The sequence below is a fragment of the Pecten maximus genome, chromosome 2 (genome assembly GCF_902652985.1).
Source record: "Pecten maximus chromosome 2, xPecMax1.1, whole genome shotgun sequence".
Lineage (NCBI taxonomy): Eukaryota > Metazoa > Mollusca > Bivalvia > Pectinida > Pectinidae > Pecten > Pecten maximus.
In genome coordinates, this window is record NC_047016.1 from 349,206 (window position 1) to 374,362 (window position 25,157).

The window sequence follows — 25,157 nt, forward strand, 5'->3', positions numbered from 1 at the left end:
TCTGTAAGTGTAAGCAGTGTATAGGTATGTGAGTGTATTTAGTATGTATAGTTCTGTAAGTGTAGCAGTGTAGTAGGTATGTAAGTGTATTAGTATGTATAGTCTGTAAGTGTAAGCAGTGTATAGGTATGTGAGTGTAATTTAGTATGTATAGTCTGTAAGTGTAAGCAGTAGTATAGGTAAGTGAGTGTAATTAGTATGTATAGTCTGTAAGTGTAAGCAGTATATAGGTATGTGAGTGTATTTAGTATGTATAGTCTGTAAGTGTAAGCAGTGTATAGGTATGTGAGTGTAATTAGTATGTATAGTCTGTAAGTGTAAGCAGTGTATAGGTATGTGAGTGTAATTAGTATGTATAGTCTGTAAGTGTAAGCAGTGTATAGGTATGTGAGTGTAATTAGTATGTATAGTCTGTAAGTGTAAGCAGTGTATAGGTATGTGAGTGTAATTAGTATGTATAGTCTGTAAGTGTAAGCAGTATATAGGTATGTGAGTGTAATTAGTATGTATAGTCTGTAAGTGTAAGCAGTGTATAGGTATGTGAGTGTAATTAGTATGTATAGTCTGTAAGTGTAAGCAGTGTATAGGTATGTGAGTGTAATTAGTATGTATAGTCTGTAAGTGTAAGCAGTGTATAGGTATGTGAGTGTAATTAGTATGTATAGTCTGTAAGTGTAAGCAGTGTATAGGTATGTGAGTGTAATTAGTATGTATAGTCTGTAAGTGTAAGCAGTGTATAGGTATGTGAGTGTAATTAGTATGTATAGTCTGTAAGTGTAAGCAGTGTATAGGTATGTGAGTGTAATTAGTATGTATAGTCTGTAAGTGTAAGCAGTGTATAGGTATGTGAGTGTATTTAGTATGTATAGTCTGTAAGTGTAAGCAGTGTATAGGTATGTGAGTGTAATTAGTATGTATAGTCTGTAAGTGTAAGCAGTGTATAGGTATGTGAGTGTAATTAGTATGTATAGTCTGTAAGTGTAAGCAGTGTATAGGTATGTGAGTGTAATTAGTATGTATAGTCTGTAAGTGTAAGCAGTGTATAGGTATGTGAGTGTAATTAGTATGTATAGTCTGTAAGTGTAAGCAGTGTATAGGTATGTAAGTGTAATTAGTATGTATAGTCTGTAAGTGTAAGCAGTGTATAGGTATGTGAGTGTAATTAGTATGTATAGTCTGTAAGTGTAAGCAGTGTATAGGTATGTGAGTGTATGTAGTATGTATAGTCTGTAAGTGTAAGCAGTGTATAGGTATGTGAGTGTATTAGTATGTATAGTCTGTAAGTGTAAGCAGTGTATAGGTATGTGAGTGTATTTAGTATGTATAGTCTGTAAGTGTAAGCAGTGTATAGGTATGTGAGTGTATTTAGTATGTATAGTCTGTAAGTGTAAGCAGTGTATAGGTATGTGAGTGTATTTAGTATGTATAGTCTGTAAGTGTAAGCAGTGTATAGGTATGTGAGTGTATTTAGTATGTATAGTCTGTAAGTGTAAGCAGTGTATAGGTATGTGAGTGTAATTAGTATGTATAGTCTGTAAGTGTAAGCAGTGTATAGGTATGTGAGTGTAATTAGTATGTATAGTCTGTAAGTGTAAGCAGTGTATAGGTATGTGAGTGTAATTAGTATGTATAGTCTGTAAGTGTAAGCAGTGTATAGGTATGTGAGTGTAATTAGTATGTATAGTCTGTAAGTGTAAGCAGTGTATAGGTATGTGAGTGTAATTAGTATGTATAGTCTGTAAGTGTAAGCAGTGTATAGGTATGTGAGTGTATTAGTATGTATAGTCTGTAAGTGTAAGCAGTGTATAGGTATGTGAGTGTAATTAGTATGTATAGTCTGTAAGTGTAAGCAGTGTATAGGTATGTGGGTGTAATTAGTATGTATAGTCTGTAAGTGTAAGCAGTATATAGGTATGTGAGTGTAATTAGTATGTATAGTCTGTAAGTGTAAGCAGTGTATAGGTATGTGGGTGTATTTAGTATGTATAGTCTGTAAGTGTAAGCAGTGTATAGATAAGTAAATGTAATTAGTATGTATAGTCTGTAAGTGTAAGCAGTGTATAGGTGTGTGAGTGTAATTAGTATGTATAGTCTGTAAGTGTAAGCAGTGTATAGGTATGTGAGTGTAATTAGTATGTATAGTCTGTAAGTGTAAGCAGTGTATAGGTATGTGAGTGTAATTAGTATGTATAGTCTGTAAGTGTAAGCAGTGTATAGGTAAGTGAGTGTAATTAGTATGTATAGTCTGTAAGTGTAAGCAGTGTATAGGTACAAATGTATGTGAGTGTAATTAGTATGTATAGTCTGTAAGTGTAAGCAGTGTATAGGTATGTGAGTGTAATTAGTATGTATAGTCTGTAAGTGTAAGCAGTGTATAGGTATGTGGGTGTATTTAGTATGTATAGTCTGTAAGTGTAAGCAGTGTATAGATAAGTAAATGTAATTAGTATGTATAGTCTGTAAGTGTAAGCAGTGTATAGGTATGTAAGTGTAATTAGTATGTATAGTCTGTAAGTGTAAGCAGTGTATAGGTATGTGAGTGTAATTAGTATGTATAGTCTGTAAGTGTAAGCAGTGTATAGGTATGTGAGTGTATTTAGTATGTATAGTCTGTAAGTGTAAGCAGTGTATAGGTATGTAAGTGTAATTAGTATGTATAGTCTGTAAGTGTAAGCAGTGTATAGGTAAGTGAGTGTAATTAGTATGTATAGTCTGTAAGTGTAAGCAGTGTATAGGTATGTGAGTGTATTTAGTATGTATAGTCTGTAAGTGTAAGCAGTGTATATGTATGTGAGTGTATTTAGTATGTATAGTCTGTAAGTGTAAGCAGTGTATAGGTATGTAAGTGTATTTAGTATGTATAGTCTGTAAGTGTAAGCGGTGTATAGGTAAGTGAGTGTAATTAGTATGTATAGTCTGTAAGTGTAAGCAGTGTATAAGTATGTGAGTGTAATTAGTATGTATAGTCTGTAAGTGTAAGCAGTGTATAGGTATGTGAGTGTATTTAGTATGTATAGTCTGTAAGTGTAAGCAGTGTATAGGTATGTGAGTGTATTTAGTATGTATAGTCTGTAAGTGTAAGCAGTGTATAGGTATGTGAGTGTATTTAGTATGTATAGTCTGTAAGTGTAAGCAGTGTATAAGTATGTCATTTTAAACAATATATTAGGTTTGTGAGTGTAACAAGTATTAGTATGTGTTGGTGTAACATTTATAGGTTTGTGAGTGTAATTAGTATGTATAGCTTGCTAGTGTAAGCCGGTTTGTGAGTGTATTAAGTAGTATTTACCGGTGTAGGAATTGTTTAGGTTTGTGAGTGTATTAAGTAAGTAGTATTTACAGGTGTAGGAATGTTTAAGGTTTGTGAGTGTAAAAAGTATTATGTAGGGTATTGTGTTAGGTTTGTGAGAGTAATAAGTATTATGTAGGGTATTGTGTTAGGTTTGTGAGAGTAATTAGTATTATGTAGGGTATTGCGGTGTTAGGTTTGTGAGAGTAATTAGTATTATCTAGGGTATTTCGTTGTTAGCGATGGCATTAATCTTCATGACATGACTCTTAGCTGTTAATAAAGACCTGGAACTTCGTCTGGTTGAATTGACCTGAACACAAAGGCCAAACTACTTACTAGTGTAAATCAATATACACTAAGTTTGTGATAACTGCTTCAGGCTTTACAGAGTTGATCATCGTAAATCTGTTTTATCATTACCAATAATCGGAATGATATCGATCCCGCCAGAAATGCATCCCCGGAGACCACTGGTCACTGAAAACAGTTCGTTACCATGGAAATCACAATCAGTTTTTTATTCTAAAAGACAGGAACACATTGAATGACGAACTATTATTGCTATTTGCAATTCCGCAAGTGAAACAGACAGAGTGAATCGGAAAATGTCAGATACAGATAAGTGTCAATGACACTAAACTAGGTACTAAATCAAAAAAATTTACCTGAAACAGGGCCCAAAAAACTATTCCCTACAATATAACTAATTTTGTAAACTTTCACCTACAATTATAAAACGTTTTAAAATAATACAATAATGGGTGAAAAAACCATTCCCCAAGAAAAGGGGAAAAACTTTCACTAAAAAAACAGTTGAAAACCATTAAAAATAAATTTTTTCAAAAAACAAACCCCAAAATTAAAGGGAAACTTTAAACCCAAAATTTCATGGGCAAAAAAACCCAAAAAATGGGAAAACAATACAAAAAAAAGTTTTTAAAAAATTTCCCCTTAAACTAGTTTAAAATTACCCCCTAAAAAGGGTCAAACCTATTACCCCACAATAAACTAGTGGTAAAAACTTTTAAAACCACATAAATAGTGGTCAAATATTACACCTAAAATAACTAGTGGTAAAAAATTTTAACCTAAATATAATAGGGTCAAAAACTATTACACCTACAAAAACTAGGTGTCAAAAACTTTTTTACCCTACAATATAACTAGTGTGTCAAACTATTACACCTACAATATAACTAGTGTGTCAAACTATTACACCTACAATATAACTAGTGTGTCAAACAAACTATTACACCTACAATATAACTAGTGTGTCACAAACTATTACACCTACAATATAACTAGTGTGTCAAACTATTACACCTACAATATAACTAGTGTGTCAAACAAACTATTACACCTACAATATAACTAGTGTGTCAAACTATTACACCTACAATATAACTAGTGTGTCACACAAACTATTACACCTACAATATAACTAGTGTGTCACACAAACTATTACACCTACAATATAACTAGTGTGTCACACACTATTACACCTACAATATAACTAGTGTGTCAAACTATTACACCTAAAATATAACTAGTGTGTTAGACTATTACACCTACAATATAACTAGTGTGTCAAACAGACTATTACACCTACAATATAACTAGTGTGTCAAACTATTACACCTACAATATAACTAGTGTGTCAAACTATTACACCTACAATATAACTAGTGTGTCACACAAACTATTACACCTACAATATAACTAGTGTGTCAAACTATTACACCTACAATATAACTAGTGTGTCAAACTATTACACCTACAATATAACTAGTGTGTCGAACAAACTATTACACCTACAATATAACTAGTGTGTCAAACAACTATTACACCTACAATATAACTAGTGTGTCAAACTATTACACCTACAATATAACTAGTGTGTCAACAAACTAATTACACCTACAATATAACTAGTGTGTCACACAAACTATTACACCTACAATATAACTAGTGTGTCAAACTATTACACCTACAATATAACTAGTGTGTCAAACTATTACACCTACAATATAACTAGTGTGTCAAACTATTACACCTACAATATAACTAGTGTGTCACACAAACTATTACACCTACAATATAACTAGTGTGTCACACACTATATACACCTACAATATAACTAGTGTGTCAAACTATTACACCTACAATATAACTAGTGTGTCAACAAACTATTACACCTACAATATAACTAGTGTGTCAAACACCTATTACACCTACAATATAACTAGTGTGTCAACACTATTACACCTACAATATAACTAGTGTGTCAAACTATTACACCTACAATATAACTAGTGTGTCAAACTATTACACCTACAATATAACTAGTGTGTCAAACTATTACACCTACAATATAACTAGTGTGTCAAAACTATTACACCTACAATATAACTAGTGTGTCAACAAACTATTACACCTACAATATAACTAGTGTGTCAAACAAACTATTACACCTACAATATAACTAGTGTGTCGAAACTATTACACCTACAATATAACTAGTGTGTCAAACAAACTATTACACCTACAATATAACTAGTGTGTCAAACTATTACACCTACAATATAACTAGTGTGTCAAACTATTACACCTACAATATAACTAGTGTGTCAAACTATTACACCTACAATATAACTAGTGTGTCAAACTATTACACCTACAATATAACTAGTGTGTCAAACTATTACACCTACAATATAACTAGTGTGTCAAACTATTACACCTACAATATAACTAGTGTGTCAAACTATTACACCTACAATATAACTAGTGTGTCAAACTATTACACCTACAATATAACTAGTGTGTCAAACTATTACACCTACAATATAACTAGTGTGTCAAACTATTACACCTACAATATAACTAGTGTGTCAAACTATTACACCTACAATATAACTAGTGTGTCAAACTATTACACCTACAATATAACTAGTGTGTCAAACTATTACACCTACAATATAACTAGTGTGTCAAACTATTACACCTACAATATAACTAGTGTGTCAAACTATTACACCTACAATATAACTAGTGTGTCAAACTATTACACCTACAATATAACTAGTGTGTCAAACTATTACACCTACAATATAACTAGTGTGTCAAACTATTACACCTACAATATAACTAGTGTGTCAAACAAACTATTACACCTACAATATAACTAGTGTGTCAAACTATTACACCTACAATATAACTAGTGTGTCAAACTATTACACCTACAATATAACTAGTGTGTCAAACTATTACACCTACAATATAACTAGTGTGTCAACAACTATTACACCTACAATATAACTAGTGTGTCAAACTATTACACCTACAATATAACTAGTGTGTCAAACTATTACACCTACAATATAACTAGTGTGTCAACAACTATTACACCTACAATATAACTAGTGTGTCAAACTATTACACCTACAATATAACTAGTGTGTCAAACTATTACACCTACAATATAACTAGTGTGTCAAACTATTACACCTACAATATAACTAGTGTGTCAAACAAACTATTACACCTACAATATAACTAGTGTGTCAAACTATTACACCTACAATATAACTAGTGTGTCAAACAAACTATTACACCTACAATATAACTAGTGTGTCAAACAACTATTACACCTACAATATAACTAGTGTGTCAAACTATTACACCTACAATATAACTAGTGTGTCAAACAAACTATTACACCTACAATATAACTAGTGTGTCAAACTATTACACCTACAATATAACTAGTGTGTCAAACTATTACACCTACAATATAACTAGTGTGTCACAACTATAACACCTACAATATAACTAGTGTGTCAAACTATTACACCTACAATATAACTAGTGTGTCACGCAAACTATAACACCTACAATATAACTAGTGTGTCAAACTATTACACCTATAATATAACTAGTGTGTCACACAAACTATTACACCTACAATATAACTAGTGTGTCAACAAACTATTACACCTACAATATAACTAGTGTGTCACACAAACTATTACACCTACAATATAACTAGTGTGTCAAACTATTACACCTACAATATAACTAGTGTGTCAAACTATTACACCTACAATATAACTAGTGTGTCACACAAACTATTACACCTACAATATAACTAGTGTGTCAAACTATTACACCTACAATATAACTAGTGTGTCAAACTATTACACCTACAATATAACTAGTGTGTCAAACAACTATTACACCTACAATATAACTAGTGTGTCAACAACTATTACACCTACAATATAACTAGTGTGTAAAACCTTTTACACCTACATTAATAGGGTGTCCAACTTTTACCCCTAAAATTTAAAAACAAAGTGTCAAAAAAAATTTACCCTACAATAAATGTTGTCAAACAAATTACACCTAAAATAAAAACTAGGTGTCACTTTTACCCCCTACAAATAAAGGGTCAAACAATTTACCCCTACAATATAATGTGTGTCAAACTATTACACCACAAATCTAGGTGTCAAACTTTTAACCTAAAAAAAAATAGGGTCAAAAAAATTTCCCCCAATAAAAACAGGGTCAAAAAACATTACCCCTAAAAATTAACTAGTGTGCAAACTATACACCAAAAAACTAGGTGCAAAAAAAACTATTAACAAAAATATAATAGGGTCAAAAAACCCCAAAAAACTAGGGTCAAACATTACCCCCACAAAAAAACGGTGTAAATATCCCCCCAAAAAATATAAAGGTGTCAAACAAAAAAAACCTACAATAAAGTGTGTCAAACTTACACCTACAATATAACTAGTGTGTCAAACTATTACACCTACAATATAACTAGTGTGTCAAACTATTACACCTACAATATAACTAGTGTGTCAAACTATTACACCTACAATATAACTAGTGTGTCAAACTATTACACCTACAATATAACTAGTGTGTCAAACTATTACACCTACAATATAACTAGTGTGTCAAACAGACTATTACACCTACAATATAACTAGTGTGTCAAACTATTACACCTACAATATAACTAGTGTGTCAAACTATTACACCTACAATATAACTAGTGTGTCAAACAAACTATTACACCTACAATATAACTAGTGTGTCAAACTATTACACCTACAATATAACTAGTGTGTCAAACAACTATTACACCTACAATATAACTAGTGTGTCAAACAATTACACCTACAAAATAACTAGTGTGTCAAACAAACTATTACACCTACAATATAACTAGTGTGTCAACAAACTATTACACCTACAATATAACTAGTGTGTCAAACAACTATTACACCTACAATATAACTAGTGTGTCAACAACTATTACACCTACAACATAACTAGTGTGTCAAACTATTACACCTACAATATAACTAGTGTGTCAAACAAACTATTACACCTACAATATAACTAGTGTGTCAAACTATTACACCTACAATATAACTAGTGTGTCAAACTATTACACCTACAATATAACTAGTGTGTCAAACTATTACACCTACAATATAACTAGTGTGTCAAACAAACTATTACACCTACAATATAACTAGTGTGTCAAACAAACTATTACACCTACAATATAACTAGTGTGTCAAACAAACTATTACACCTACAATATAACTAGTGTGTCACACAAACTATTACACCTACAATATAACTAGTGTGTCAAACAAACTATTACACCTACAATATAACTAGTGTGTCAAACAAACTATTACACCTACAATATAACTAGTGTGTCAGACTATTACACCTACAATATAACTAGCGTGTCAAACAGACTATTACACCTACAATATAACTAGTGTGTCAAACTATTACACCTACAATATAACTAGTGTGTCAAACAAACTATTACACCTACAATATAACTAGTGTGTCACACAAACTATTACACCTACAATATAACTAGTGTGTCAAACAAACTATTACACCTACAATATAACTAGTGTGTCAAACTATTACACCTACAATATAACTAGTGTGTCAAACTATTACACCTACAATATAACTAGTGTGTCAAACACCTACAATATAACTAGTGTGTCAAACTATTACACCTACAATATAACTAGTGTGTCAAACTATTACACCTACAATATAACTAGTGTGTCACACAAACTATTACACCTACAATATAACTAGTGTGTCAAACAAACTATTACACCTACAATATAACTAGTGTGTCAAACTATTACACCTACAATATAACTAGTGTGTCAAACAAACTATTACACCTACAATATAACTAGTGTGTCAAACAAACTATTACACCTACAATATAACTAGTGTGTCAAACTATTACACCTACAATATAACTAGTGTGTCAAACAAACTATTACACCTACAATATAACTAGTGTGTCAAACTATTACACCTACAATATAACTAGTGTGTCAAACTATTACACCTACAATATAACTAGTGTGTCAAAACTATTACACCTACAATATAACTAGTGTGTCAAACTATTACACCTACAATATAACTAGTGTGTCAAACTATTACACCTACAATATAACTAGTGTGTCAAACTATTACACCTACAATATAACTAGTGTGTCAAACAAACTATTACACCTACAATATAACTAGTGTGTCAAACAAACTATTACACCTACAATATAACTAGTGTGTCAAACTATTACACCTACAATATAACTAGTGTGTCAAACAAACTATTACACCTACAATATAACTAGTGTGTCAAACAAACTATTACACCTACAATATAACTAGTGTGTCAAACAAACTATTACACCTACAATATAACTAGTGTGTCAAACAAATATTACACCTACAATATAACTAGTGTGTCAACAAACTATTACACCTACAATATAACTAGTGTGTCACAACTATTACACCTACAATATAACTAGTGTGTCAAACTATTACACCTACAATATAACTAGTGTGTCAAACTATTACACCTACAATATAACTAGTGTGTCAAACAACTATTACACCTACAATATAACTAGTGTGTCAACAAACTATTACACCTACAATATAACTAGTGTGTCAAAACTATTACACCTACAATATAACTAGTGTGTCAAAACTATTACACCTACAATATAACTAGTGTGTCAACAAACTATACACCTACAATATAACTAGTGTGTCAAACTATTACACCTACAATATAACTAGTGTGTCAAACAACTATACACCTACAATATAACTAGTGTGTCAAACTATTACACCTACAATATAACTAGTGTGTCAAACTATACACCTACATATAACTAGTGTGTCAAACATACTATTACACCTACAATATAACTAGTGTGTCAAACTATTACACCTACAATATAACTAGTGTGTCAAACTATTACACCTACAATATAACTAGTGTGTCAAACAGACTATTACACCTACAATATAACTAGTGTGTCAAAACTATTACACCTACAATATAACTAGTGTGTCAAACTATTACACCTACAATATAACTAGTGTGTCAAACTATTACACCTACAATATAACTAGTGTGTCAAACAAACTATTACACCTACAATATAACTAGTGTGTCAAACTATTACACCTACAATATAACTAGTGTGTCAACAAACTATTACACCTACAATATAACTAGTGTGTCAAACAACTATTACACCTACAATATAACTAGTGTGTCAAAACTATTACACCTACAATATAACTAGTGTGTCAAACTATTACACCTACAATATAACTAGTGTGTCAAACAAACTATTACACCTACAATATAACTAGTGTGTCAAACTATTACACCTACAATATAACTAGTGTGTCACACAAACTATTACACCTACAATATAACTAGTGTGTCAAACTATTACACCTACAATATAACTAGGGTGTCAAACTATTACACCTACAATATAACTAGTGTGTCAAACTTTTACACCTACAATATAACTAGTGTGTCACACAAACTATTACACCTACAATATAACTAGTGTGTCACACAAACTATTACACCTACAATATAACTAGTGTGTCAAACTATTACACCTACAATATAACTAGTGTGTCAAACTATTACACCTACAATATAACTAGTGTGTCAAACTATTACACCTACAATATAACTAGTGTGTCAAACTATTACACCTACAATATAACTAGTGTGTCAAACTATTACACCTACAATATAACTAGGGTGTCAAAACTATTACACCTACAATATAACTAGTGTGTCAACTATTACACCTACAATATAACTAGTGTGTCAAACTATTACACCTACAATATAACTAGTGTGTCCAAACAAACTATACACTACAATATAACTAGTGTGTCAAACTATTACACCTACAATATAACTAGTGTGTCAACAAACTATTACACCTACAATATAAACTAGTGTGTCAACTAACTACATATACTAGTTCACACCTACAATATAACTAGTGTGTCCAAACTATTACACCTACAATATAACTAGTGTGTCAAACAACTATTACACCTACAATATAACTAGTGTGTCAAACTATAACACCTACAATATAACTAGTGTGTCAACAACTATTACACCTACAATATAACTAGTGTGTCAAACTATTACACCTACAATATAACTAGTGTGTCAAACTATTACACCTACAATATAACTAGTGTGTCAAACTATTACACCTACAATATAACTAGTGTGTCAAACTATTACACCTACAATATAACTAGTGTGTCAAACTATTACACCTACAATATAACTAGTGTGTCAAACTATTACACCTACAATATAACTAGTGTGTCAACAACTATTAAACCTACAATATAACTAGTGTGTCAAACTATTACACCTACAATATAACTAGTGTGTCACATAAAACTATTACACCTACAATATAACTAGTGTGTCAAACAAACTATTACACCTACAATATAACTAGTGTGTCAAACTATTACACCTACAATATAACTAGTGTGTCAAACTATTACACCTACAATATAACTAGTGTGTCAAACAGACTATTACACCTACAATATAACTAGTGTGTCAAACAACTATTACACCTACAATATAACTAGTGTGTCAAACTATTACACCTACAATATAACTAGTGTGTCACACAAACTATTACACCTACAATATAACTAGTGTGTCAAACTATTACACCTACAATATAACTAGTGTGTCACACAAACTATTACACCTACAATATAACTAGTGTGTCAAACAAACTATTACACCTACAATATAACTAGTGTGTCAAACTATTACACCTACAATATAACTAGTGTGTCAAACAAACTATTACACCTACAATATAACTAGTGTGTCACACAAACTATTACACCTACAATATAACTAGTGTGTCACACAAACTATTACACCTACAATATAACTAGTGTGTCAAACTATTACACCTACAATATAACTAGTGTGTCAAACTATTACACCTACAATATAACTAGTGTGTCAAACTATTACACCTACAATATAACTAGTGTGTCAAACTATTACACCTACAATATAACTAGTGTGTCAAACAAACTATTACACCTACAATATAACTAGTGTGTCAAACTATTACACCTACAATATAACTAGTGTGTCAAACTATTACACCTACAATATAACTAGTGTGTCAACTAACTATTACACCTACAATATAACTAGTGTGTCACACAAACTATTACACCTACAATATAACTAGTGTGTCAAACTATTACACCTACAATATAACTAGTGTGTCAATCTAATTACACCTACAATTAACTAGTGTGTCAACAAACTATTACACCTACAATATAACTAGTGTGTCACACAAACTATTACACCTACAATATAACTAGTGTGTCAAACTATTACACCTACAATATAACTAGTGTGTCAATCTAACTATTACACCTACAATATAACTAGTGTGTCACACAAACTATTACACCTACAATATAACTAGTGTGTCAAACAAACTATTACACCTACAATATAACTAGTGTGTCAAACTATTACACCTACAATATAACTAGTGTGTCAAACTATTACACCTACAATATAACTAGTGTGTCACAAACTATTACACCTACAATATAACTAGTGTGTCAAACTATTACACCTACAATATAACTAGTGTGTCACACAAACTATTACACCTACAATATAACTAGTGTGTCACACAAACTATTACACCTACAATATAACTAGTGTGTCACACAAACTATTACACCTACAATATAACTAGTGTGTCAAACAAACTATTACACCTACAATATAACTAGTGTGTCAAACAAACTATTACACCTACAATATAACTAGTGTGTCAAACAAACTATTACACCTACAATATAACTAGTGTGTCAAACTATTACACCTACAATATAACTAGTGTGTCAAACAAACTATTACACCTACAATATAACTAGTGTGTCAAACAAACTATTACACCTACAATATAACTAGTGTGTCAAACAAACTATTACACCTACAATATAACTAGTGTGTCAAACTATTACACCTACAATATAACTAGTGTGTCAAACTATTACACCTACAATATAACTAGTGTGTCAAACAAACTATTACACCTACAATATAACTAGTGTGTCAAACAAACTATTACACCTACAATATAACTAGTGTGTCAAACTATTACACCTACAATATAACTAGTGTGTCAAACTATTACACCTACAATATAACTAGTGTGTCAAACAAACTATTACACCTACAATATAACTAGTGTGTCAAACAAACTATTACACCTACAATATAACTAATGTGTCACACAAACTATTACACCTACAATATAACTAGTGTGTCAAACAAACTATTACACCTACAATATAACTAGTGTGTCACACAAACTATTACACCTACAATATAACTAGTGTGTCAAACTATTACACCTACAATATAACTAGTGTGTCAAACAAACTATTACACATTCAATATAACTAGTGTGTCAAACAAACTATTACACCTACAATATAACTAGTGTGTCAAACTATTACACCTACAATATAACTAGTGTGTCACACAAACTATTACACCTACAATATAACTAGTGTGTCAAACAAACTATTACACCTTCAGTATAACTAGTGTGTCAAACAAACTATTACACCTACAATATAACTAGTGTGTCACACAAACTATTACACCTACAATATAACTAGTGTGTCAAACAAACTATTACACCTACAGTATAACTAGTGTGTCACACAAACTATTACACCTTCAGTATAACTAGTGTGTCAAACAAACTATTACACCTTCAGTATAACTACCAGATATTGCGTTTAACGAATCATTACCTCGTCAATGTAACAATAATAACATAATCAACATATCATTCTATTTTTTTTTATTATTTCTTTGTAATCACGATGTGGTCGTCACCCACACTGACACACACAGAATGTTAAGGTGAGGACGGCAACATACAGAAAATCATGTACAATCAACATTCCATCCTCGAAGACGGAAAATCACTGGCTTTGATTATAATCCTGTATAACTAATCGTCGTCTTTAATATTGACCCTGACCTTGTGTGTCTTATTGACACTGATCACCCCACGTGGTAGTGAGAGGTTCACTATCCATCCCGTAGGTACGCAGGATTTTGTACGCTCGTTTCTTGGTCTTGGCATTTATTTGTCTTGGCTGTCTTGTCAACAACCACACCCTCTCTGAAACAGAAAATTCCACATTATAGTTTATAGACAACCACACCCTCTCTGAAACAGAAAATTCCACATTATAGTTTATAGACAACCACACCCTCTCTGAAACAGAAAATTCCACATTATAGTTTGTAAACAACCACACCGTCTCTGAAACAGAAAATTCCACATTATAGTTTATAAATAGTCACACCCTCTCTGAAACAGAAAACTCCACATTATAGTTTATAAATAGCCACACCCTCTCTGAAACAGAAAAATCCACATTATAGTTAATAAACAACCACACCCTCTCTGAAACAGAAAAATCCACATTATAGTTTATAAACAACCTCACCCTCTCTGAAACAGAAAAATCCACATTATAGTTTGTAAACAACCACACCCTCTCTGAAACAGAAAATTCCGCATTATAGTTTATAGACAACCACACCCTCTCTGAAACAGAAAATTCCACATTAAAGTTTATAAACAACATCACCCTCTCTGAAACAGAAAATTCCACATTATAGTTTATAAATAGTCACACCCTCTCTGAAACAGAAAACTCCACATTATAGTTTATAAATAGACACACCCTCTCTGAAACAGAAAATCCTACAGTTTCGTTTCAGAAAATACAACAGTTTAGCTTATGAACAACCATATCGTCTATGAAATAAAGAATCCTACAACTTACAGTTGATAACCAACCATACTTTCTCTGAGACCGAAAATCCTACAGTTTAGTTTATCGAGAACAACCATATCCCTCTCTGAAACAGAGAATCCTACAATTTGGGTTTTTAGAAGTAAGCTTTTTATTTATCGAAGTGCTCTCGACACACCAAACAAATCGATCATGTATTATGACAATCGACTCACCTGACCGGAAGAAAACATAGTTGGAGCATGCGTACACCAAGGAGAAGGATTTGTAATCAGTAGCGATCACTTGGTAGTCATGTGTTGACCCTTAAAGAAAAAGTAAAGTCGCTTTAACAAATAAACCAAATACGTTGGACTCCCTGGAAAATATCAATTCTACATGTTTTACAATATCCACAATAGTCACGCCTAATTATTTCATACAAAAATACAGTGACAGATGCTATGTTGTTCTGTCAGTACGATGAGAGGCTATGTTGTTCTGTCAGTACGATGAGAGGCTATGTTGTTCTGTCAGTACGATGAGAGGCTATGTTGTTCCGTCAATACGATGAGAGAGGCTATGTTGTTCTGTCAGTACGATGAGAGGCTATGTTGTTCTGTCAGTACGATGAGAGAAGCTATGTTGTTCTGTCAGTACGATGAGAGGCTATGTTGTTCTGTCAGTACGATTTGAGAAGCTATATTGTTCTGTCAATACGATGAGAGGCTATGTTGTTCTGTCAGTACGATGAGAGGCTATGTTGTTCTGTCAGTACGATGAGAGGCTATGTTGTTCTGTCAGTACGATGAGAGGCTATGTTGTTCTGTCAGTACGATGAGAAGCTATGTTGTTCTGTCAGTACGATGAGAGGCTATGTTGTTCTGTCAGTACGATGAGAAGCTATGTTGTTCTGTCAGTACAATGAGAGGCTATGTTGTTCTGTCAGTACGATGAGAGGCTATGTTGTTCTGTCAGTACGATGAGAGGCTATGTTGTTCTGTCCTGTCAGTACGATGAGAAGCTATGTTGTTCTGTCAGTACGATGAGAGGCTATGTTGTTCTGTCAGTACGATGAGAGGCTATGTTGTTCTGTCAGTGCGATGAGAGGCTATGTTGTTCTGTCAGTGCGATGAGAGGCTGTGTTGTTCTGTCAGTACGATGAGAGACTATGTTATTCTGTCAGTACGATGAGAGGCTATGTTATACAGTCAATATGATGAGAGAGGCTATGTTGTTCCGTCAATACAATGAGAGAGGCTATGTTATTCTGTCAATACGCTGATAGAGATAACAGGTGTTTTAATAACAAGTTGTCTTCAGTACTTACATCTAGAGTAGCGTAGCTGGAGCCTGGCTGGTTCCTTGTTGTCCGGAATACTTGCCGACCCTGTAAACGTGAAGGCTTCACCTGATCTGAAAGTAAATCTCTCAATGATAAGCTTCTGAATACTAGAGAAAAAATGGAAAATCAATTTTGATGTATATGTTAAATCTGTCACATCAACGTGATAGTAACATAATGTGATAGTAACATATATGGATTGAATAGATTTTTTTAATTTTCATTGCGGCTATGAATACCAGTAGCTAGCTACATATCCCGTGTCTATATACCATGAAACTGTCTATATACCATGAACATGTCTATATACCATGACAATGTCTATATACCATGAAACTGTCTATATACCATGAAACTGTCTATATACCATGACAATGTCTATATACCATGACAATGTCTATATACCTTGACAATGTCTATATACCATGAAAATGTCTATATACCATGACAATGTCTATATACCATGAAAATGTCTGTATACCATGAAAATGTCTATATACAATGACAATGTCTATATACCATGACAATGTCTATATACCATGACAATGTCTATATACCATGACAATGTCTATATACCATGAAACTGTCTATATAAAATGTACCATGACAATGTCTATATACCATGACAATGTCTATATACCATGACACTGTCTATATACCATGACAAGGTCTATATACCATGACAATGTCTATATACCATGACAATGTCTATATACCATGACAATGTCTATATACCATGACAATGTCTATATACCATAAAACTGTCTATATACCATGAAACTGTCTATATACCATGAAACTGTCTATATACCATGACAATGTCTATATACCATGACAATGTCTATATACCATGACAATGTCTATATACCATGACAATGTGTATATACCATGACAATGTCTATATACCATGACAATGTCTATATACCATGACAATGTCTATATACCATAAAACTGTCTATATACCATGAAACTGTCTATATACCATGAAACTGTCTATATACCATGAAACTGTCTATATACCATGACAATGTCTATATACCATGAAACTGTCTATATACCATGAAACTGTCTATATACCATGAAACTGTCTATATACCATGAACATGTACAAATTGTCTATATACCATGAAACTGTCTATATACCATGACAATGTCTATATACCATGACAATGTCTATATACCATGAAACTGTCTATATACCATGAAAATGTCTATATATACCCGTCCAGACCCCCGGTAGTGATACGTACGGATTGGTCGTCCATAAATGTTAACACTTACCCGTCCAGACCCCCGGTAGTGATATGTACGGATCGGTCGTCCGTTAATGTTAACACTTACCCATCCAGACCCCCGGTAGTGATATGTACGGATCGGTCGTCCGTTAATGTAAACACTTACCCGTCCAGACCCCCGGTACTGATATGTACGGATCGGTCGTCCGTTAATGTTATCACTTACCCGTCCAGACCCCCGGTAGTGATATGTACGGATCGGTCGTCCGTTAATGTTAACACTTACCCGTCCAGACCCCCGGTACTGATATGTACGGATCGGTCGTCCATAAATGTTAACACTTACCCGTCCAGACCCCCGGTAGTGATATGTACGGATCGGTCGTCCGTTAATGTTAACACTTACCCGTCCAGACCCCCGGTACTGATATGTACGGATCGGTCGTCCATAAATGTTAACACTTACCCGTCCAGACCCCCGGTAGTGATACGTACGGATCGGTCGTCCGTTAATGTTAACACTTACCCGTCCAGACCCCCGGTACTGATATGTACGGATCGGTCGTCCGTTAATGTTAACACTTACCCGTCCAGACCCCCGGTAGTGATATGTACGGATCGGTCGTCCGTTAATGTTAACACTTTATCACTTACCCGTCCAGATCCCCGGTACTGATATGTACGGATCGGTCGTCCGTTAATGTTAACACTTACCCGTCCAGACCCCCGGTAGTGATATGTACGGATCGGTCGTCCGTTAATGTTAACACTTACCCGTCCAGACCCCCGGTACTGATATGTACGGATCGGTCGTCCGTTAATGTTAACACTTACCCGTCCAGACCCCCGGTAGTGATATGTACGGATCGGTCGTCCGTTAATGTTAACACTTACCCGTCCAGACCCCCGGTACTGATATGTACGGATCGGTCGTCCGTTAATGTTAACACTTACCCGTCCAGACCCCCGGTAGTGATATGTACGGATCGGTCGTCCGTTAATGTTAACACTTACCCGTCCAGACCCCCGGTAGTGATATGTACGGATCGGTCGTCCGTTAATATTATCACTTACCCGTCCAGACCCCCGGTACTGATATGTACGGATCGGTCGTCCGTTAATGTTAACACTTTATCACTTACCCGTCCAGACCCCCGGTAGTGATATGTACGGATCGGTCGTCCGTTAATGTTATCACTTACCCGTCCAGACCCCCGGTACTGATATGTACGGATCGGTCGTCCGTTAATGTTATCACTTACCCGTCCAGACCCCCGGTAGTTATATGTACGGATCGGTCGTCCGTTAATGTTAACACTTACCCGTCCAGACCCCCGGTAGTGATATGTACGGATCGGTCGTCCGTTAATATTATCACTTACCCGTCCAGACCCCCGGTAGTGATATGTACGGATCGGTCGTCCGTTAATGTTATCACTTACCCCTCCAGACCCCCGGTACTGATATGTACGGATCGGTCGTCCGTTAATGTTAACACTTACCCGTCCAGACCCCCGGTAGTGATATGTACGGATCGGTCGTCCGTTAATGTGAAGGAGGAGTGTCCACAGGACGAGGCCGAGTTGTACCAGGCGGCGGGGTAACTTGCCTGCTCGTACCAAACACCCCCGTACTGTAATTACAAATCAAACACGTGGTATATTATCTCTAGTTAAGTTTTGTTTTATGAGAGAACGAAATGTTACTGATTTTTACGAACTCCCAATAAACAAAGTCAAAAGTTTTGCTTTACGACATGACATATTTGAGTATGTTTATTAACTAACACTTACAGAATACTGACTATAGTCAGTTAGAATATAAACCAGTAACTAACACCCATAGAATACTGACTACAGCCAGTTATAATATAAACCTGTAACTAACACCTACAGAATACTGACTATAGTCAGTTAGAATATAAACCAGTAACTAACACCTACAGAATACTGACTATAGTCAGTTAGAATATAAACCACTAACTAACACCTACAGAATACTGACTATAGTCAGTTAGAATATAAACCACTAACTAACACCCACAGAATACTGACTATAGTCAGTTAGAATATAAACCACTAACTAACACCTACAGAATACTGACTATAGTCAGTTAGAATATAAACCAGTAACTAACACTTACAGAATACTGACTATAGTTAGTTATAATATAAACCAGTAACTAACACCCACAGAACACTGACTATAGTCAGTTAGAATATAAACCAGTAACTAACACCTACAGACTACTGACTATAGTCATTTAGAATATAAACCAGTAACTAACACCTACAGAATACTGACTATAGTCAGCTAGAATATAAACCAGTAACTAACACCCACAGAATACTGACTATAGTCAGTTAGAATATAAACCAGTAACTAACACCCACAGAATACTGACTATAGTCAGTTATAATATAAACCAGTAACTAACACCTACAGAATACTGACTATAGTCAGTTAGAATATAAACCAGTAACTAATACCCACAGAATACTGACTATAGTCAGTTAGAATATAAACCAGTAACTAACACCTACAGAATACTGACTATAGTCAGTTAGAATATAAACCAGTAACTAAAACCTACAGAATACTGACTATAGTCAGTTAGAATATAAACCAGTAACTAACACCTACAGAATACTGACTATAGTCAGTTAGAATATAAACCAGTAACTAACACCTACAGAATACTGACTATAGTCAGTTAGAATATAAACCAGTAACTAACACCTACAGAATACTGACAATAGTCAGTTAGAATATAAACCAGTAACTAACACCCACAGAATACTGACTATAGTCAGTTATAATATAAACCAGTAACTAACACCTACAGAATACTGACTATAGTCAGTTAGAATATAAACCAGTAACTAACACCTACAGAATACTGACTATATTCGGTTACAATAAACCTAATCATAGCCGGAGTCATGTAAGCGGTATAAACCAATAACTAACTATGATCTTAGGTAATATATACAATGAAAACAAAATGTCTCCACTATTTGACAATACTGATGTATGTTTTGAAAATATATGAATATTAACATTTTACTTACTTTGTTCATATCAAAATACTTCTTCAGCGGAACATCTGGACATTTGCCCCAACTAATTATCTGACCGGAAGTAACGCTGAAAATCGCCACTACAAGGAAGACGAGAGTGCTGGCCATGTCGAGATGTTGAGGAGTGTGGATGTGCCTGGTGAGACGTGTTTGGTACTTCCCGACGGGGTATATATATACCCCGAACCGTCCGGATTGTCCGGCCGCCAGTTACCGACCGGCCTTGGACCAGGTAACGACACCTCTACACTATCGGTCACAATTGTCCGGGTACAGATAAAATCCACGTGCATCGTTTGATGTGCATAAATGCCCGAGTAGGGGTCAGTTATTTTATTTATATAATGAGTTCCAGACACAACACAAATATCACAGTGATTAGCCAAACAATGTCCAAGGCCACACTGTTTGTCACAGAAATAAGAATTAACCCTCACCGATAGTTAGTAACAATTACTAGACAGGGTAAAGAACTCGTGCTCTAACATTATGTTTTAAAAAATCACCTTTTGCTTAGCATACAAAAGTTAAATAGCCATGTCATCATGTAAGTCATTAATAAAATTCGTTGTAGAAACAAAACAAGAAAAAAAAACAATAAATTCTGTATGTCAAATGATGTAACTAAAGTTGTTTCAGTAACTCAGTAATATTCAAAGGAAGTAAATTCCGTTATCCATCAACTGACAGTAACGCTTGTGCAGTAACATACAATAGAAGCAGTTCCTAAGTCATTGACTGTTTTAACGCTCGCGCAGTAACATACAAATGTAGTACATTCTATAATCATAAACTATAATAAACGCTCGCGCAGTAACATACAAATGTAGTACATTACGTAACTATAAACTATAATAAACGCTCGCGCAGTAACATACAAATGTAGTACATTCTATAATCATCAACTATAATAAACGCTCGCGCAGTAACATACAAATGTAGTACATTCTATAATCATAAACTATAATAAACGCTCGCGCAGTAACATACAAATGTAGTACATTCTATAATCATAAACTATAATAAACGCTCGCGCAGTAACATACAAATGTAGTACATTCTATAATCATCAAACTATAATAAACGCTCGCGCAGTAACATACAAATGTAGTACATTACGTAATCATCAACTATAATAAACGCTCGCGCAGTAACATACAAATGTAGTACATTACTATAATCATCAACTATAATAAACGCTCGCGCAGTAACATACAAATGTAGTACATTACGTAATCATAAACTATAATAAACGCTCGCGCAGTAACATACAAATGTAGTACATTCTATAATCACAAACTATAATAAACGCTCGCGCAGTAACATACAAATGTAGTACATAACGTAATCATTAACTATAATAAACGCTCGCGCAGTAACATACAAATGTAGTACATTCTATAATCACAAACTATAATAAACGCTCGCGCAGTAACATACAAATGTAGTACATTACGTAATCATTAACTATAATAAACGCTCGCGCAGTAACATACAAATGTAGTACATTCTATAATCATAAACTATAATAAACGCTCGCGCAGTAACATACAAATGTAGTACATTCTATAATCATAAACTATAATAAACGCTCGCGCAGTAACAAACAGGAAAAGTAGATTATGTAAGCCATAAATTGTAATTAACGATTATTAAGTAATATACAAGAGTAGTGAATTATGAGGTCATCAATTGTAATTAACGCTACATTTGCTGTTTTATAAAATAGTAGACAATTCTCTAATCAATGACCTTTACTCAAAGTAAATTTTGGAATTCGTAAAACTGTAATAAAAATTATTTCGATGAAGTACTTAATTCTGTAAATCATGAAATTGTAATAAAAGCTCATTTGGTTTGAAGTACAATAATATATGAAGTATATTTTGTAAGCAATGTTACTGTAAATAAACCGTTTATGATAAATTCAATTGTGTACATAATAGAACTGTAATTAAAGCTGTTACAAGAAAGTAAGTTATGTAGGTCATAAGACTGTAATTAGAGCTATTACGATTAAGTATTTTATGTGAGTCATAATCCTGTAATTAAAAATGTTACGACAAAGTACTTTATAGTAAATTATGTTGTAGTCATTCCATGTCATGTTATCAAGTATTTTGAGACTATCAATTCAGTAACATAATATTATGTAAAGGATGGTTGGATAATAGTAGGGTAATTATAGTTTATATGCCACGCGCAGACAATGACTAGACAATAACGTTTTATATTTAGATTTATCATTTGTTTAAAATCATGTAGCTACTTTGCTAATTCGCAAAATCCTACTAAAAATCAATCTCACAAATGCTAGGTTTAAACTTGGCTGCGATGTATATGATTAACACTGTTGGATGGTTGTGGCGACCGTGAAGGAATTGGTGACATTGCGCTGGTCGTAGGGATCACGACTGTACAGTTTGATCACGGTTATGCCAGCTCGGTGCCAATTCTTATGAAAGCGCGATAGAGGGCGGTCATCGTGCAGGAGCGTAATAGAGATCAATATCGGGTTAACGTAATATAGCTCAATTTCGTGTTTACGTAATAGAGCTCAATGTCGGCTTTACGTAATAGAGCTCAATGTCGGGTTTACGTAATATACCTCAATGCCGTGTTTACGTAATAGACTTCAATGTCGGGTTGCCGTAATAGAGCTCAATGTCGGATTAACGTAATAGAGCTCAATGTCGGGTTAACGTAATAGAGCTCAATGTCGGGTTAACGTAATAGAGCTCAACGATGGGTTTACGTAATAAAGCTCAATGTCGGGTTAACGTAATAGAGCTCAATGTCGGGTTAACGTAATAGACTTCAATGCCGAGTTTACGTAATAGAGCTCAATGTCGGGTTAACGTAATAGAGCTCAACGATGGGTTTAGGTAATAAAGCTCAATGTCGGGTTAACGTAATAGAGCTCAATGTCGGGTTTCCGTAATAGAGCTCAATGTCGGATTAACGTAATATAGCTCAATGTCGGGTTAACGTAATAGAGCTCAATGTCGGGATAACGTAATAGAGCTCAATGTCGGATTAACGTAATAGACTTCAATGCCGGGTTTACGTAATAGAGCTCAATGTCGGGTTTACGTAATAGAGCTCAATGTCGGGTTTACGTAATAGAGCTCAACGCCGGGTTTACGGAATAGAGCTCAACGCCGTGTTTACGTAATAAAGCTCAACGCCGGGTTTACGTAATAGACCTCAATGTCGAGTTTACGTAATAGAGTTCAATGCCGGGTTTACGTATTAGAGCTCAATGTCGGGTTTACGTAATAGAGCTCAATGTCGGGTTTACGTAATAGAGCTCAACGCCGGGTTTACGTAATAGACCTTAATGCTGGGTTTACGTAATAGAGCTCAATGTCGGGTTAACGTAATAGAGCTCAATGCTGGGTTTACGTAATAGACTTCAATGCCGGGTTTACGTAATAGAGCTCAATGTCGTGTTTACGTAATAGAGCTCAATGCCGGGTTTACGTAATAGAGCTCAACGCCGTGTTTACGTAATAGACCTCAATGTTGGGTTTACGTAATAGACCTCAATGTCGAGTTTACGTAATAGACCTTGATGTTGGGTTTTCGTAATAGAGCTCAATGCCGGGTTTACGTAATAAAGCTCAACGCCGGGTTTACGTAATAAAGCTCAACGTCGGGTTTACGTAATAGAGCTCAACGCCGGGTTTACGTAATAGACCTCCATCTCGGGTTTACGTAATAGACCTCAATGTCGAGTTTACGTAATAGAGCTCAATGCCGGGTTTACGTAATAAAGCTCAACGCCGGGTTTACGTAATAGACCTCCATCTCGGGTTTACGTAATAGACCTCAATGTCGAGTTTACGTAATAGAGCTCAATGTCGGGTTTATGTAATAGAGCTCAATGTCGGGTTTACGTAATAGACCTCACTGCCGGGTTGACACTTTACCATGATGTTCACGATTCA

General features: G+C 34.2%; 1 protein-coding gene across 1 annotated transcript; it reads right to left on the minus strand.

Annotated features, from left to right (window-relative positions):
- Nucleotides 1-14,581: 14,581 nt before the first annotated feature.
- LOC117344086 (apolipoprotein D-like) lies at nt 14,582-22,265 on the minus strand. The gene is made up of 5 exons (XM_033906739.1): nt 21,199-22,265; nt 19,630-19,760; nt 16,878-16,963; nt 15,784-15,873; nt 14,582-14,925 (listed from the first exon to the last, which is right to left on the minus strand). Exons 1-5 carry the CDS (start codon nt 21,313-21,315, stop codon nt 14,792-14,794), a joined length of 558 nt encoding a protein of 185 aa, XP_033762630.1. The 5' UTR covers nt 21,316-22,265; the 3' UTR covers nt 14,582-14,791.
- Between the last annotated feature and the right edge of the window lie 2,892 nt (nt 22,266-25,157).

Bases quoted from the DNA above. Each gene is read 5' to 3' on its own strand.
- LOC117344086 (XM_033906739.1), bottom strand. From the start codon at position 21,315: ATGGCCAGCACTCTCGTCTTCCTTGTAGTGGCGATTTTCAGCGTTACT. The intron at 16,964-19,629 runs GTAAGTGTTAAC...ATTTACTTTCAG, and splicing joins ACTACCGGGGGTCTGGACGG to ATCAGGTGAAGCCTTCACGT. The intron at 14,926-15,783 runs GTGAGTCGATTG...TTTCTGTTTCAG, and splicing joins CTATGTTTTCTTCCGGTCAG to AGAGGGTGTGGTTGTTGACA.